This window comes from Balaenoptera acutorostrata, chromosome 3 (assembly GCF_949987535.1).
Source record: "Balaenoptera acutorostrata chromosome 3, mBalAcu1.1, whole genome shotgun sequence".
Lineage (NCBI taxonomy): Eukaryota > Metazoa > Chordata > Mammalia > Artiodactyla > Balaenopteridae > Balaenoptera > Balaenoptera acutorostrata.
The window spans coordinates 84282942-84301009 of record NC_080066.1 but is presented as its reverse complement, the minus strand read 5'-3'; the positions used below and the strand labels follow the sequence as shown (position 1 = coordinate 84301009).

Below are 18068 nucleotides of genomic sequence, written 5' to 3'. Positions count from 1 at the left end.
GGGTACAGAGGGAACATACCTCAACATAATAAAACACATATATGACAAACCCACAGTCAACATCATACTCACGGTAAAACAGTGAAAGCATTTCCTCTAATAAAACAAGGATGCCCATTCTCACCACTTTTATTCAAAATGGTATTGAAAATCTTAGCCACAGAAATTAGACAGGAAAAAAAAAAGTAAAAGGAATCCAAATTGAAAAGGAAGAAGTAAAACTGTCACTGTTTGCAGATGACAGGAAACTGTATATAGAAAATCCTTAAGATGCCACCAAGAAACTATTAGAACCAAAAAATGAATTCAGTAAAATTGCAGGATACAAAATTAATATACAGGCAACTCTTGCATTTCTATACACTAATAATAAATTATCAGAACACAATCCCATTTATAATTGCACCAAAAAGAATAAAATACCTAGGAATAAATCTAAACAAGGAAGTGAAAGACCTGAACTTGGAAAGCTATAAGACATCGATAAAAGAAAGTACAGATGACACAAACAAGTCGAAAGATATACCGGGCTCATAAAGTGGAAGAATTAATATGGTTAAAATGACCATATTACCCAAGGCAACTACATATTCAATGCAATCTCTATCAAAATACCAAAAGCATTTTTCACAGAACAGAACAAATAATTCTAAAATTTGTATGGAAACACAAAAATCTCTGAGTAGCCAAAGCAATCTTGAGAAAGAAGTACTAATACAAAGCTAGAGGTATCATGCTCCCTGATTTCAAACCATACTAAAAAGCTACAGTAATCAAAACAGTATGGTACTGGCACAAAAACTGACAAATAGATTGATGGAAAAGGAAAGAGAACCCAGAAATGAACCTACTCTTTTACGGTCAATTAATCTACAGTAAGGGAGGCAAGAATATACAATGTGGAAAAGACACTTTCTTCAGTAAACGGTGTTGTGAAAACTGGACAGCTATATGCAAAAGAATCAGACTAGAGCATTTTCTCATACCACTTAGAAAAATAAACTCAAAATGGATTAAGGACTTAAATTTAAGACCTTAAACTCTTAGAAGAAAATACAAGCAGTACATTTTTGACACTGGTCTTAGCAATATTTTTTTGATCTGTCTCCTCAGGCAAGAGAAACAAAAGCAAAAATAAACAAATGGGACCACATCAAACTAAAAAACTTTTGCACAGTGAAAGAAATTATCCACAAAATGAAAAAGCAGCCTACTGAATGGAAGAACATATTTGCAAACAATATATCTAATAAGGGATTAATATCCAAAATATACAAAGAATTCATACAACTCAAATCAAAAAAACAAATGACCTGATTAAAAAACGGGCAGAGGACCTCAATAGACATTTTTCCAAAGAAGACATACTGATGGCCAACAGGTACATGAAAAAATGCTCAACATCACTAATCACCAGAGAAATACGAATCAAAACCACAATGAAGTATTACTTCATACTAGTCAGAATGGCTATTATCAAAAAGACAACAAATAGTAAGTGTCGGTGAGGATGTGGAGAAAAGGGAACCCTCATGCACTGTTGGTGGGAATGTAAATTGGTGCAGCCACTATGGAAAACAGTATGGAGGTTGCTCAAAAAATTAAAAATACAACTATGATACAACCCAGCAATTCCACTTCTGGGTATTTTTCCAAAGACAACAAAAACACTAGTTTGAAAAGATATATGCACCCCTCAGTTCACTGCAGCATTATTTACAATAGCCAAGATATGGAAGCAATCTAAGTGTCTGTCGACAGACAAATGGATAAAGAAGACTGGTACACACACACACACACAAGAATATCACTTAGCCATAAAAAAGAATGAAATCTTGCCATTTGCAACACTATGAATGGACTTTGCAGACATTATGCTAAGTGAAATAAGTCAGACAATGATAAATACTGTAAGAGCTCACTTATATGTGGAATCCAAAAAACAAAACAAAGAAACCAAAAAAATGAAAATATACTCACAGATACAGAGAACAAATGGGTGGTTGCCAGAGGGGAGGGGCATGGGGTATTAAAATAGGTGAAAGGGATTAAGAGGTACAAACCTCCAGTTATAAAATAAATAAATAAAGCATGCGGATGTAATCTACAATATAGGGAATATGGTTAATAATATTGTAATAACTTTGTATGGGGACATATGATTGCTAGACTTATCACAGTTATCATTTTATAATGTATGGAAAGGTCAAATCACTGTGTAGTATACCTGAAACTAACATCATATTATACATCAGCTATATTTCAATTAAAAAACACAATTATTTGTCTTAAAATAGAGAAGTCTAAAGAATCATTCAATTATTAAATAATACGGAAAATTCTTTTATGGAGTACAAGCTCCATAGAATGTGTAGAATGTACACCCCCATGAAAACAGGGACTTTGTTTTGTTCATGGTTTTATCTTAGTGGCTAGAACATTATACAGAACAGTGTAGAGAGTGGATAAATAAGTACTGAATGTTGAATGTGCAGGACCGTGACCAGTACTGAAATACACTTTGTGGTAAAATCTCCCTTCTTCAAGATCTACAATATTGATATATATCATCTCTGACACAGATGAAGTCAGCTCAGAGACAAAAGCAATAGCTAGAAGCCTTCTTTACTTCCCTAAATGTCACCGTTGATGAATGTTAAGTTGTTTTATAATAGGGAAAGTTGCCTTACCTGGGCAGTAGTTAAAGCATTGCACATGGAACAAATGGCTTCTGCATCATCATCTGTTTTCTTTTTCACTTGCAAAAGCTGAGCAGCCTGAATGAGAGGTTCCAGGGTTTCCTTAGCCCCACTGTTCATCAGATTCTTGTCACGCAGCCATTCTTCTAGTTGACTGACATTGTACCTATGCCAGAAAAAGGGGGGTGATGGAAATTTACTGAATGTTATCATAAATGTCTTAATTTTTCTGTGCCTGGCTTTGTCAGGAATTTCAGTTAAATTCTGTTTTTTTAAAATCATTAGCTGTGCTTAAAAATTTATCACTATAAATAATCAAGAGGTTTATAATCATAATTATATAAGAGTAGGTATAATTCTAGAGACTATAATTCTCTTTAATGGGAGATAGAAATGTAGCCATTACAGCAAGTTATGAAATAAGATGTGCTAAAAACCAAAATAGAACACATAATATGGCTGTGTCCTTATTAAAGAGCCAAGCAGAAAACACTTTATAGCTTCTTACAACTTGAGAGGTGAGAATTGATAATCCTTTAAGTACTCTCTCTTCCTTAAGTCAGACTCCAAGCTAGTAGACATAATAACAAGATCCCCACATAGGCCCTGTGCTCCGGCCCTCTTTAGGGAAGAGTCTGGGTGATGGAGGTAGTGGCCTGAGGAAGCTCAGGGATGAAGGCGAGAAGGGCAAGTTGGGGCCATCGGAAGAGACAAAGACCCAAAATATGAAGAGAGACATAGAAACTACACAAATGCGAGATTTTAAGAGGTGGCCAACCAAGTGATAGTGGTTCGCAAGTGAGAGTGAGATAAATGGACCCTCAGTCAGGACTTAGTAATCAGGCAAAGAGAGGCTTCATAGGTATAAACAGAACTTGTAGAAAAATAAATTCTACGACTTGAGTGGAAAGCATTATCTTCTTACCACTACCTACAGTGGATTTGAGTAATGGAAAATTTGAAAAGAAAGCCAACGCTTCCTAAGATTAACTACAGGCTTTCGTAGGAGAAATCCTTTTTCCCCCTCTTGGTGAATTTTCTAGCTGTTTTAAAATAAATTATTTGAAAAAAAAATTCCATTATGCTAATAAGGTTATGCTGAGGAGCAGCTGGACAAAACTGAGCACAGCTTTTCTTAAAATAGAGAGGGGCGTATTTCAAACATCAGTAAAAGAGCTATTAGACATGTTCTTGTTGCCATAGGTACAAAAAGGTATTTTGTCAAAATAAATTTATAAGAGCAATCAAACATTAGCAATCTTCATTATAGTTTGATATTTTGTTACTGTACAATTAAAACACACACAAAAGGAGAGGAAGCAGCTATCTCATCTTTATGTAGTTTTCATCATCTCCCCACTCCCTCAGACGAGTTATCAGGGCTTCCCTGGTGGCGCAGTGGTTAAGAATCTGCCTGCCAATGCAGGGGACATGAGTTCGAACCCTGGTCCGGGAAGATCCTACATGCTGCAGGGCAACTAAGCCTGTGCGTCACAACTACTGAGCCTGTGCTCTAGAGCCCACGTGCCACAACTACTGAAGCCTGCATGCCTAGAGCTCGTGCTCCACAAGAGAATCCACCACAATGAGAAGCCCGCACACCACGATGAAGAATAGCCCCCGCAGCAACGAAGAGCCAACACAGCCAAAAATAAATAAATAAAAATAAATAAAGTTCCCTTTAAAAAACCAAAAAACAAAAACGAGTTATCTTCACGTGGAGCAGGGTTCCTAACAAGCAGTGGGTTGCAAGGCACGGCCAGGAGCAATCACGAATGAGAGGGGGGTCCAGCCAGACAAGAGGAAACAGCTCTGTGCCCGGTCTGCCCCTGCTGCTCGCCTGGCGGGGAGCGGGGGTGGGGCAGTGGACATCAGGTACACTAGCCTCACACGAGCCCCGCCAAGCGGTTGGGCAGCATGAAAAGGCCATGGCAGCTGTTGGCGTTCGCTCACCTGATCTGCATGCCTTTACTCCAGGAGCACATGTCCTTCCGTAGGAGGAGGTTGTTCAGTGTGACGGCCCCCACGATGTAGAACATCTGCTTGACCACCTGCTTGATCAGTTCGGGGTCCATGCCGTGCTGACACATGACTGAGTGGAAGGAGTTGAGCTGCCGCAGGATGGAGTCCAGTGTGTAGGTACCCTCATCAGCAATGCTGGAGGTTCGCTTTCTTAGCCCTGTGGGCTTCACCCCAGACACACCCTGAATGGTTTCATGCTCTAGCATTCCGGAGACTGCAAGAGAAGTTCAAGTGTCAGAAAAGAAGATTTGGAAGGAAACGTGTGCACACACACACAAAGACACAGACATACACACATTCAGTTTATGAAAGTGATTTGAGTATCAACATAGAGCGAAAAAGAACACAATAAAAGGGTTTCTGGATTTTAAACTTTAATGAAGGAATAATTCCTAAATTCAAAAAATAATAATAATTCTTAAGTTCAAAAATTTACCATGAAATTAAGAACTCTTAATGGCCCATTTTCTGAAATATGAAGCAGTAGCCTTGTAATAGCACATGTGTGAGGTACCTTGGGAGGGTTTTTGAGAGAGATGTATGGAGCAGTTAGGGAGAAGATAAAATTTCTCCAGTAATATCGAGCTCCAGAGGCAAACAAATCAAGTAGCAAGAAAGGCAGGAGACCAGGCAGTGGTCTTGGAGAAGACTTGGGAGGGGGCAGTTGTGTGGGGCTAGAGAGCTGGGCCCTTCCTTGCCCTGAGTTTCCCACAACAGTAGGGAGACCTCGGGCTGGCCTTAGCCTCCCAGGACTCAGTCTTCTCCTCTGGGGCACTGCTGCTCCCTCTATTATGCTCTTGTGGCATTTGGCTCACGCCTCCTCTAGGATGGTTTTGGGATGCCCACTCCCTGAACTGGAAGCCCCCTTGAGAGCAGGGGCCATTCCTGATTCATTGTTATATGTCCTAGAGCTAAACGCAGCTTCCAAAGAACCTCATACTGACTCAAAACATTTGTGGTTGTAAAATCATTGGGAGATGCAGCTAGTGGTTTAAAGTGGCACAGCTAAAGGTAAAATTTCTTATTTAGCCAATAAAACCAGGCAAAAGTAGAAGAGAATGGACTGAAGCTGACCTTCTCTCTGCATCTGTGTTACCACATGCATTTTCGCTGACCTAGTTTGCTTTAAATTCATGACCTTTTAGGTGTCAGCTGAAGAAACCACCGCCATCCCCCATGGCTTCCTCAGCCTTCTTTGTTTCTAGTTGGTTAAAGGGGGGACTGCAATAAAAAAATGGGACACTAGGAGCCCACAGAGGTGAAATGAAGTTGTAGAAATGTGGAAAACACATGGATGGGGAAGGAAAGGGTAACTGGTAGTAGCCTTAAGAGGCTGTTGATAATTTGCTTGATGATAATACAGTTTGGTAACTTAAAAAATTAAAAAAAAAATTCAGTGCATTCAAAATTAGCAGCCTGCAATTTGTACATGCCTTCTAATTCCTATTTCACACCTGCTACACATTCCAAAGGAATACAGGTAGAACGATACATAAATACACAACCAGAGTGAGTACACACATATAAAGATAGGTACATGAAATCACACATACATAGAAACACACACACACACACACACACACACCCCAGTTTCTCATCCAATGAGAAACTGCGACTTTAAACCAAATTGCCTTTAACAATTCCATAGGGGCCATGAGATGTTCCACTCAGCATGGAGTGTCTGAGACCTGTTCTTGTTGCCATGGTACCTTCCCAGCCCTCTTACTGTAGCCTAATAGGCAAAGTGCAAACCCTCCCCAGCCTCTTTCATTTTAGATGGGTCCCTAGGAAGCTCTGTGTAGTAGTACGCTAGACCAAAGTTTAACGTGTTTTTGAAAACTGGATGAGGTCTGAGGTCTACTGCTGGGTATAAAGCATGATCCAATCATAAGAGAGAGGCATTACACATTAGGGAGGTAAACTATACACTGCCATTTCCATCACGTGGAAGCAGTGATTTTGAGTTACCCCAGTTCGTCATGGCTGGGGTTCTGGGATTCCTCAGCCAATTCTGAGACTGATTCTTATTACTTTATGTTCTCCATATGAATACATGCTCCAACGCATGTGCCCCTGGTGGTCATCTATTGGCGGGCACATGAGGTAGACAGACCTGGATGTCAGCAATATGCCCTGGCCTTACCGATCATTGGCTGAAGGATGTTCTCTAACACCCGCACGAGCTGCTGGTAGATCTGAATGGCCAAGTCACTTAGCACCTGCCGGTACTCAGCCAGGTCAAAATTGGTGAGGCAGTGTTCATTCTGGCGAGATGTGTTGTGTTTCATAAAGCCCTGGAGCCATAATGGAGAGTTAATGATACAGATGAAGTAAAGTGTCTCCTGTTTAACTCTCTCATTTGATCGGCAACCACATGCTCTTTTTTCCTTTCTCCAAAGAGTTCCCATCCAACCCACACATAAATGCCAGGATAATCCTTCTCAAATTCTGTGTGTTTGCTTCCATCACATCTCCCCTTCCACTTCTTAGTATCGTTTGAATAATCTAAACTTGGCAACCTAGCATTTAAGCTTTTCCATCAGCAATGTCAATGAAACAAGATGGGGGAACTTAATTTGAAAAAAAAAACTAATGAGTGTTTTCGCTTATGAAACAGCTGGTTCACTGCCAAACTCTAAATTATCTAAAGTAGTAATCTCTTAACTTCAGTTCATTAAATATAGTCCTATTTATAAATACTACACTGGAAGGACGTAAATAATCTTAAAATTGATCAACTTCTACAGAGACTGGTGAATAAATAAAAAATTTCTCTTTACTATATTTTACTGTATCCATACATGATTCTCAGTCTGAGCTTAGAATGGAATCTTTTGGTGGTATTTGGTAAAATGGAAAGCCAACTGTACAGGCAGGTACTTCTGTCAGGCACTGCTTGACAAAGACAATTGCCTACTTGATGGATTCTGCCCACACTCAAGCATCTGCCTACCTGCAACCTACTTAACAACATGGTCTAGAACTGGGGACTGACAGGACAGTTAATAGGCCCTCTGGGGGATTCTGTTCTGCCAGTCCCATCTGCTCAAGGACCATGTCTTGCTCATATTGCATTTCCCATCATCTGCCAGGACAGTCCTCTGCCCCTAGCCTGTGGGTGCTCAGAAAGGACTACTGCTCAGCTTCTCTGCCTGCCCTCCCGGCAAAGGATGGGGAGGTACGAAGGGAAGTGGTTATGGACACAGGCTTTTGGAGGTGGGCAGACCCGGAATCCTAGCTCAGCTCCTTATGACTGAGAGCATCTGGGCAAAGTCACGAACTTCTTTGAGCTTTAGTTTCCTCATCTGTAAAACTGGGTTATAATTCCTACCTCACTGAGATGTTAAACAAGAATTAAACAACATAATGTACAGTAAATGCTGTCTGATACATACTAAGCAGCCCTTAATAAATGATAATTATTAATATATTACATAGTTTTGAAATATGAAGTCTATCAACCAACTGATGACCACATCACTATAAGCAAAAGCAAAAATATTTGTGGACAAATCTAAAGAGACATGTTTTACCTTGATCACCTTTAATGTATTACACAAGCCAAAACTGATTAATTTCTTTAAATAGCTCAATATTCCTATATCAGTCCTTAAAAAGCCTATTTTCACATCTTAACAAAAAGTTTCACTGCAATAACCATTCAATGACCAATGCTCATTTTATTTCTGCTGTGCTTTCTCATAATACAAACTCTCAGAGGGAAGAAACTATGTCACTTCCCAAGTCAGTTTTGTAAATAATGAACATCAAACAAAGCTATTAACTTCCAAGCCACCTCTGAATTCAGGTTTCTAAATTAACAAATGGCTAAATAGTTTGTGCTTTAAATTTTTTTCCTTAAAAAGGTCAGAGAAAGTATAGCATGCTGGTTTTGTGATCAAGGCTTTCTCACCTCTTCTCCACTGTACTGCTTCAAACAGTGCAAAAATCGGCATGTGTTAGAAAGCCAGAAGGAGACAGTTTCAAAATCATCACCTCTTTTCTGAAAGAGAGAATAAGCCTAAATTAGCTTTTTCCTTAGGGAAATAATAACCTGAAAAAACCAAACAGATACCAGAAGGCCCATTTCCTTCACTTACCATTAACAACAGTTATAAAAATAAATCACATTGCAGTTGTAAAGCCTCATATCGTTGCTAGAGAATTTCAACCACTGAGTTCACTGGTTGTTTGTTACTTTGCTTGGCATCCATTTTCTGGCCATTAGAAAATGATGCCTGGTCATGCAATTGATATTCGCTTAGCAGTCCCTTTAAGCAGAAAACAATTCACCAAGCCACAGCTTACCCAAACTCACTTCCCTGAGGGTTACTGAAGGGAATCAGAAAGGACTAAAGGCACAAAAGGGAATTACAAATATTGCGAAGCACTGAAACCCAGATTAGGTTAAAAATCTTTTTTTTTTTTTTTTTTTTTTTTTTAATTTTATAGCTACTTTATTTATTTATTTATTTATTTTTGGCTGTGTTGGGTCTTCGGTTCGCGCGAGGGCTTTCTCTAGTTGCGGCAAGCGGGGGCCACTCTTCATCGCGGTGTGGGGACCGCTCTTCATCGCGGTGCGCGGGCCTTTTCACTATTGCGGCCCCTCCCGTTGCGGGGCACAGGCTCCAGACGCACAGGCTCAGTAGTTGTGGCTCACGGGCCCAGCCGCTCCGCGGCATGTGGGATCCTCCCAGACCAGGGCTCGAACCCGTGTCCCCTGCACCAGCAGGCAGACTCTCAACCACTGCGCCACCAGGGAAGCCCCAGTTAAAAATCTTGTCAATGATAAGATACAATTTCTGGGGAGCTTATCATAAATGGAATGGAGGGGCTTCCCTGGTGGCGCAGTGGTTGAGAATCTGCCTGCTAATGCAGGAGACACGGGTTCGAGCCCTGGTCTGGGAAGATCCCACATGCCACGGAGCAGCTGGGCCCGTGAGCCACAACTACTGAGCCTGCGCGTCTGGAGCCTGTGCCCCGCAACGGGAGGGGCCGCGACAGTGAAAGGCCCGCGCACCGCGATGAAGAGCGGTCCCCGCACCGCGATGAAGAGTGGCCCCCACTTGCCGCAACTAGAGAAAGCCCTCGCACGAACCGAAGACCCAGCACAGCCAAAAATAAATAAATAAATAAATAAATAAATAAATAAAATAAATTTAAAATAAATAAATAAATAAAAGGCTGCTAGTAAAAAAAAAAAAAATTGTTAAAAAAAAAAAAAAAAAAGGAAATGGAATGGAGGAAGCCCTGTGCAGAGCAGTGGAGAGTTTGGCTCTTCATCAGGTCTGGGCCACATGTCAAACCACCTCTGCGAAATCAAACCAGGGACACACGACAAATACACTTCAATTCAAAAAGGGACGTGAAACAAATGCACATCCACTTGAAATGGTATCAAAAGGGTGCTGTGTTCAAGTATCTACTCCTTTTTAATCTTTAAACAATTTGGTACAATAATTAGTCAAATTAGATAAATTTGGAAGAATTTATCCAAATTTTCTCATCTTGCAAGTAAGATGAGAGGGAGAAAACTTTACGATTTGGCTTTGTTGTCTTTGTAGGAGTTGACTTAAGAAGTAGTAAAACTCGTAGTCTATCTAGATGTAATAGAGCATCAATACACCAAAAATTAAATGAGTTACATTCAGAAGACATTCATCAATTTTTGAATGTTAAATGTTCAGAAACTCCACACTTTAGTAAGCACTGTAGAAAGTAACCACATAGACTATCTGTGCAGGAGGGACTGAGAACCGGCATTAAAAGTTATGACCAGGGGCTGGGGGAGGGTGTGTTTAATGGGTCCAGAGTTTCAGATGGGGAAGATGAAAAAGTTCTGGAGATGACGGTGGTGATGGTTATACAACAGTATGAATGTACTTAATGCCACAGAACTGAAAAATGGTTAAAGCTAAGAATAATGTTCGCTGTTTTTCTAGATTGTCAAGAGGATGATCACGCAAGTGACTCAGTGATTACTGAGTTATGCAGGGCTTTCTGTTCTATTATGTAACTTTGCTGCCTTTTCCAAGTCTTTCCTCTCTGATTAGTATCTGTGTGTTGCTCCTCACATGGAACCAGGCATTTCAGGTAACAAGGAAAATTATGGGATGAGCTGGAGAATAATGGGAAGAAAAGTCAGAAGAGAATTTTAAATGTTTTATCAGACATATTTTTATATGAATGGGCTAGGTATTACTAAACTTACTTATACCTATTTTACTTCACTAGGTATTTTTAATTTAGTTCTAAGACCTCACAGCAGAAAATTTCTATGACGAAACTGAATTTGCTTCACAATCAAATGCAAGTATATTGAATTAATTTTGATTACTGTTCAACCTGAGCCCTGTTTTGAAAGAAGGCACATAGACACTTTACAGAATGAATGTTTCCTACAATGGAAGGTATCGATTAAGATTAGCAAGTGGTCATAACTGGAAACTTAGCTCGAGTCTAAGGGAGAAAAAATACCTCTGTACAGACTCTGTCATCATTAATATTCATTATGAGAATTTTGTTGAACATGAACTGACCTTTAATACTTTTTTGATGCTGTTTATTGTTGATGTTAGCAACGACCTTACTTTCTGATCATCATTCAGGTAGTCAGCGTGTCGAACACACATAAACAGGATATATGCTGGTAACCCTGGAATCAAATTGACTGCTACACCACGTGGCTTCAGTTCTAAAAAAGAAAAGAGGAAAAATAATCTTATATAACTTTGAAAGTCTTCACGAGGAATGCTTTTTGAGATACAGAAGCACAGTTCTCATGTAAGAGTTCAATCATTCAGGGTAAATAGGTCATGTTTTTAAAAAAGCATATTTTAAAGGCTCACTAAGTGGAGAAATTCTCGAGGGTAGGAACATGTGAATCTTCGGTGCTTATACAACAACTCCCAAATGTCTATCTCCTGCCCTGACTTTTCCTTTGAATTCTAGGCTCATGTGTCAAGTGGCTTTTGACCTCTCTGCTCAGGCGTGTCAAACTAAGCCCCTCCCAAACTAAACTCCTCATTCCCTATGGAACCTGCTCTTCCGGGAGTTAGGTGGGTCCTAGCAAGCGTCCCTGCAGTGTGACTGACATCCACGATGCGGTCAGGATGCTGCTACAGCGCTATACGCACAGCAGTCAAGGATGACTAAAGAAACCAGTGTGAACATTTAGTAAATGAGTGACTAGCCTTTCCCACCACCGACACATGTACCAGAAAGACCTTTTATCTCATGCAGGAAATACTTGCCCAGAATCAAGTTCTTAACAAGTTTTTGCTCATCTTCCTTCTTGTATTCCAGCATTCCTTGGAAATCCTTTTCTTTTCTGGGAATGTTGACTGGACGGATGGGCTCATCAATGATCTGTCCTGGGGATATGTTCTCCATTTGGCCCACTTCATCAGAAACAAAAAGAAGAAAAATGTCTTCCAGGTAGAAAAGATGAGAGGTTTCCATGTTCCTATAATTTTAAGTAAACTCTATAACAGCAGAAGCTTGCCATATTTACCACTTAATTGTCCCTTCTTTCAATATTTTTTCTGGTTAAACTGGGTGGATAGATGATAAAATTATATGGTAATGTCACTCTAACAACCACTAGTGCTTGGCTACTATCAACACCGAAGAATCTTACTAGATTCAAAAGCATTTTTTTTTTGTAATAAGGTTTACTTTCTAATAAGATTAAATGTCTCCAAAGTAAGTGGTTTAACTTCGTAGTTAACTAATCAGTATCAATCATAAATGTCTAAATATATTTCGACTTTAATTTACAGAAGGAAAAAACAATATTCTACAAAGAGGCAGCCAGACTATAAAAGATTCCCCTTTACCTTTAGCTCTATGAATCTGGTCATTAAAGAAAAAGAACATTTACTTTAAATGTATCATTGCAATCAGTTCAAACCACATCAAGATAGCTGGTAGAACCGTGTTTCTTCACACTAGTTGATGTGAAATGTATTATTTCTCACAAAGGCTTCATAAGGAAAAGGCTTAATGTTCTCCTGTCACCCCTCACTCCCAAAGAAATCATGAGCAGATAAAACAACCTGTATTTAATATGATTTCCTAAATATTATTCAGTTTTTTGTTTGTTTGTTTTTAGTAAAGTGCTAAAAGTCCCACCACAAAGCTGCAACCATTAAAGTACAAGCGCTGGTTAACAACCCTTTCAGATGTTAAAAATGATCACCACTGTTGATGGCAGCTGCGAGAGAAGAACTGAGGGTTAAAAAAAAGTCTCCAAACTCATCTCAAAATTAAGAATTGAATGGGAAATGCAAGGGAAGGTAAGGGAAAACATAAGTTATGATGGTGTTTGTGGAGCTCTATGCTAGTAAGATTTTTAATTCTCTTGTCTACAGGAAGGGGGGCAGCTAAGAAATCTATTTAGTGTTATACAGCAGAAACCAACACAACATTGTAAAGCAATTATACTCCAACAAAGATGTTAAAAAAAAAAAAAGAAATCTATTTAGGTGTAGTTTGAGTTCAGAGACTGCTGGCAAACAAACAAAATGCAGATCAGATGCATTAGAAAGTTTAATCTTGCTGACTCCACAAGGTATCAGTCATGCTTCTCCTGTCTCTCTGGGCAACTTCCGGTGTTAGTTCTGGGAAGCCAGTTCCACAGCATGAGGTTATCACAGAGAACACCAATACCTGCCAGCGCTCTTGCTCACGTGGCAGAGAGCCTGGTGACACCTCGTCCACCTCATGCCGCAGCATCGCACACCGGGACTACCAGCGCTGAAAATCACCACCATCCATCAACATTATGATATCTAAAGAGCGATCATACTGTGATTGGACAAATCAGGGCTGTGGCCACCTCCCATAACCTAGCGTTTCGTATGCATGATGCAGTCCGGAACCGCAGGACTAACTTAATGCCTTGTATGCCTCTCTACAAGAGATAGGAGATTCAAGCTATTTAGTTTTACATAAGTTATTTCTCAAGTCACTTTAAACACAACAGCATGAGGATCTGAGGATCAGTACACAGTGACCTTCACAGCTCATGTATATATTCTGCATGTAAAACAAAATAATAAGATCCCTGCCATCTATGTTACTGGTTGCTTTAAGCCACAGAAACAATTCAATGAGGGGAAACTGGGAGAAAACAGATTCAACATATTAAGTTTATCAACAAATGCACATATTTGGACTCTGTATAACTCAAAAAGAATGTTTTAAACCTACTGATTTTATCATATCTAAGGTGCCACTGATTATGACATATAGTATTATTTTATATAACACTAAAGAAGGAAAAATATTGCCAGTTAAACTAAAACCCATCAACTGCTGTTAAGACACATCCTAATTTCAGAGATGTTAAAATATGAAAAATTGTGCACCACAGAATTTATGAAATATGGTGAATATTTTAACTAAGAGATATTATGTTTTAAAAGAAAGCTTCACTTTCCTTTTGCAAAATCTCTAACGAAGATATTTTTGGTTCTGTACAAAAATGTCAGAGATAAATTTTGCCATACTTTCATTAAAATTTTACTCTGTCTTTGAATTCTTCCCAGAGATTAGAGTCTTCACAAAAACTCACAGGTAAAATATAGATGTCAGCTCAACATAACCTTGATTTATTTAACAAATCATATAATTAAAATAATCATATAATTAAAATGTCAACCCTTACGTAGTATCAGGAAAAACTAAAGCCTGAAAGAGAGAAGCCAGAATACCACCCAGTTTTTAAGAGACTCAGGGGACCTTGGGGGTCATTCAGTCGAATGCTCCATCTAATACAGCAATCTTCTAGGAAGATATGAAGCAACATCTATTTCCATTTTCAAGTATAATAGATTCTTTATGCTTGAGAGAAAAACATTCCTGAACCTTTTTGTCCTAGAAATAGAAAGGAAATTGGAAGACTTTTTTTTCCCCCCTCACTTTGGTTCAGGGAAGATCTTGATCTCAGGTTTAACTGAGACAGTCAAATGAATTATTACAAGTAGAGAGGGTCTGTTGGAAAATACGACACAAAGAAGTCAGTGCTCTTCAGAAGGCTTGGGTTTTAGTCCCATTTTGGCCACTAAGTGGCTGAGACTTTGGAAGTCCCTTATGGTTTCTGGGCCTCAGCTGTGTTCTCCTCTGAAATAATTAACTGATTTCTAGAGTTCTTTTAGGTCTAAATTCCCCGACTCTATGAAAAGTGAGATGGAACACCCACTCCTGGATTAAAATACAGCACAAAGCATATCAAATTTTGAAACACTCTCCATTTAGCCATATAATTTCTGCTAAAAATTATGTATGTTGGCATTAAAAAAGTCTTCACTGTCTTCTAAAAATGTCTCCTTAATTAAGTGTAGCCCATAGGAGGAGGTAAGAGTCTTGCTATTTTAAACCAGAAGCATTTAAGTATATTATAGTTAGAAAAATATAAGAAAACTTTTAGATATTAGAAGGTGCTTTGCTGTAGAGGGTTATCAGTGTTTTCTGTACACTGTGGGGATAAGGGGACAGGAGAGAAAGGTGTTGGAAAAGTGTGTTGTCTTTCTTCTCTGCCTTAGGGAGGGGAGGTACACTGCACTCAGCAAACGCTCAAGTCACATAAATCTACTTCATCTTATTCTGTAGATACATATTATTTAACTCAACTTTTCTTAAGAATATCATAATGACTTTTTTGTTTAATCTATGAATTGCCTTCTCAAATGTACTTATAGATTTAAGAATATAGCTGGCAGGATAGTTTAACTGATGAGGTTGAGTTCTGATTGATAATGGCTTAAAATTGCTCTAAGCTTTCTCTTTAAGTAAAATATACATATCAAAGAAAGCTAAGTAAAAATGTAAAATAATAAATGGCTTTTCTATTTATCAAAAGTTACTAACATATGGTAAAGAAACGATTAGGAGCTTAAAAAATAGTCTTATAAGTTAATACCCTTAAAATCAGTTTTGTTCAAGCGGATACTCTGCTGTCTAATTATCATCTCATGATATAACTAATGCAGAGTTAAGTGCAGAAAGGTTCTCTGAATAAAGATTTTTAAAGTTCCGCCAACAGACATTATAGTCTGGGTCTGTGATTCAGAGGTTCAAAATTTTAATATAATATATGACTCACATAATGTTAAAGGATTATATAATAAAATATGACTGCAAAGTAATCTATCTGATTTCTAAACAAATATTTCAGTATTTGTACATCCCAGGGAATATTATCCCCTTGAAAGTAAATATCCATGTTGCTGTTCTAAGTATTTCTGACACTTACTTACACATTCAACAAACATTAATGGAATGATTATGACAGGTCAGACAATATACTAGGTGCTGTGAAAACAAGAGGAAATAAGAGGTGGTCACCATGCTCAGGAAGTTCATAGTCCATTGAGGAAGCCAGTAATTCAAACAGAAAAACTGCTAAAAATATGACAGTGAAAACCACAAAAGATGGGAGGCAAATTGTGGTACACAGAGGGTAGAGCTGTAGGGTCCATCTGTGTGATCAGGAAAGGCTGCTCTTGAGCATGTGACATATAACTCTGGTCTCAAAGGATAAGCAGGACTTGACTAAGAGAAGCAAGAAGATCAAACAGATGGAACAGTTACGACAGGCCTGGCACGTTGGAGGAATGAGAGCCACACAGTTAATCATGGTAGATTCTTTTGAACATTCCCAGTGATGGGGAATCTTCACCCTTTGCGCAGAGCAAAAATTATTCAGAGTGACAATGACAGAATAGATGGGCAGGCTGCACAGTATCATTTCTGGTCAAAATGGTAATAGCTTGCATAGGTCTGAAGGCAATTCCAAAGAGGGTCTCAAAATCTCTTGAACAATGAGATCATTGGGGAATAAGCTGAGAATGTGGCTTTAGCCCTGTTCACTGCTATATCCCTGGCACCTACTTACTGAAGGAACAAACACTAACCCACAAGACAAGAATCATTTGTATATAATAATAACCGATATTTGATCACTTCTCAAGGTGTTTTCGCATCATCATATATAAATCATGAGATGTTTTCTAAAATCTTATTTCTTTATAATCACAATTCATTTTTTTCTTATTTACTTCTCTTTTTGTTCTCCATTATATGTAAGTTCTTTGAGGACACAGACTCTGTCTTACTCATCTTAGTATCCCTAATACTAACAGTCATAAAAATAAGTTGTATATAGGATTTACTGCGTGTCAGGAAATATACCAAATGCATTCCACATATTAATTAATTTAACCCTTACAAACCATGTCAGGTAGACACCATTATCATTCCCATTTAACAGGTGGGAACACTGAGGCATAGAGAGGTTCAGTAACTTGCCCAATATCAGATGACTGGAAGAGCCAGTATTTAAACCCGAGAAGCTTAGCTACAGAATCCACACTCTTAACCACCATGGAATACTGCCTAGCATAGTGCCTGGTCTATAGAAGACGGTCATTAGATGTTTGTTGAATGAATTCTCTCTTTGTGAATTATTACTACCATGAAAAGAACATTTTCCCCCACCTAGTAATGAAAATTTCCACTCTACGGAGGCCAGGTTTGCTGAACATCATTTTTGTTATTGTCCCTAATATTCACACACAAACCTTTTTAGCCACTAGTATTGCATATAAAACCAAGGTTCAGCAACCGTCATAGGAACATGTTTAAATACCTTCTAGTTCACCAATTTTTTTGGCAAATACTTTCAGTTGTTTTTTCAGTTTCCGGACAGTCTTATCTTGTTTTTCCAGTTGTTCCATCAAATCCTAAAGATCAAAATGAGAAATATAACAGAAAGATCAAAATAAACCTTCTAAAATGCACAGAAGGAGAGCAGACACAAAATTACAGAAATAGCACTTGTTAGTTTTACATAAAAGCTCCATGAAAGCTCATTGGTGGAGCCCCACCTGGCTAAAACTGGCAGGCAATGGGAAATGCAGCTATAATAAAAGCCAAATGTTAAAATATACAATGCAGTAAAGTCCTTTACAGCGTGATGGACAGCAGGCTCACTGTGGAGTTTTTTCCAGTAGACTCCACAACAATTAAATGCTCGTAAAATATACTGCTATTCCAGTAGAAAGGTTTTCTTTTAAAGGGGGAACAGGCAAAGTAAATTCTGATGAATGCACACAGTTTTGTGGGAAGTTTTAAGGATGGTTGAACTTAGGGGCTTTTGATTAACACCTATGTGTGTGAAGCACTGTCTCTATGAGTCCCACCCTTTGGAGAGGCTAAAACTAGTCCTGTAACTTAAGAAAAGTTAAGAAGTTTTGGGAATTAAAAGGTAAGTTAAAAAATAACGACAGTGGGGTGGGATAGGGAGGGTGGGAGGGAGACGCAAGAGGGAGGAGATATGGGGAT

General features: G+C 38.8%; 1 protein-coding gene across 5 annotated transcripts in view; it reads right to left on the bottom strand.

Moving 5' to 3' along the window:
• Nucleotides 1–18068, bottom strand: part of MYO5A (myosin VA) — a 206466-nt gene that overhangs the window by 9460 nt on the left and 178938 nt on the right. For all 5 annotated transcript variants that reach the window (XM_057542127.1, XM_007194894.2, XM_057542129.1 and 2 more), the window contains 7 exons: nucleotides 17374–17467; nucleotides 11975–12121; nucleotides 11261–11415; nucleotides 8635–8724; nucleotides 6865–7015; nucleotides 4653–4935; nucleotides 2691–2865 (listed from right to left, as the gene is read on the bottom strand). In XM_057542127.1, the coding sequence (XP_057398110.1) occupies nucleotides 2691–2865; nucleotides 4653–4935; nucleotides 6865–7015; nucleotides 8635–8724; nucleotides 11261–11415; nucleotides 11975–12121; nucleotides 17374–17467 (1095 nt within the window). The remainder of the gene's footprint in view (nucleotides 1–2690; nucleotides 2866–4652; nucleotides 4936–6864; nucleotides 7016–8634; nucleotides 8725–11260; nucleotides 11416–11974; nucleotides 12122–17373; nucleotides 17468–18068) is intronic.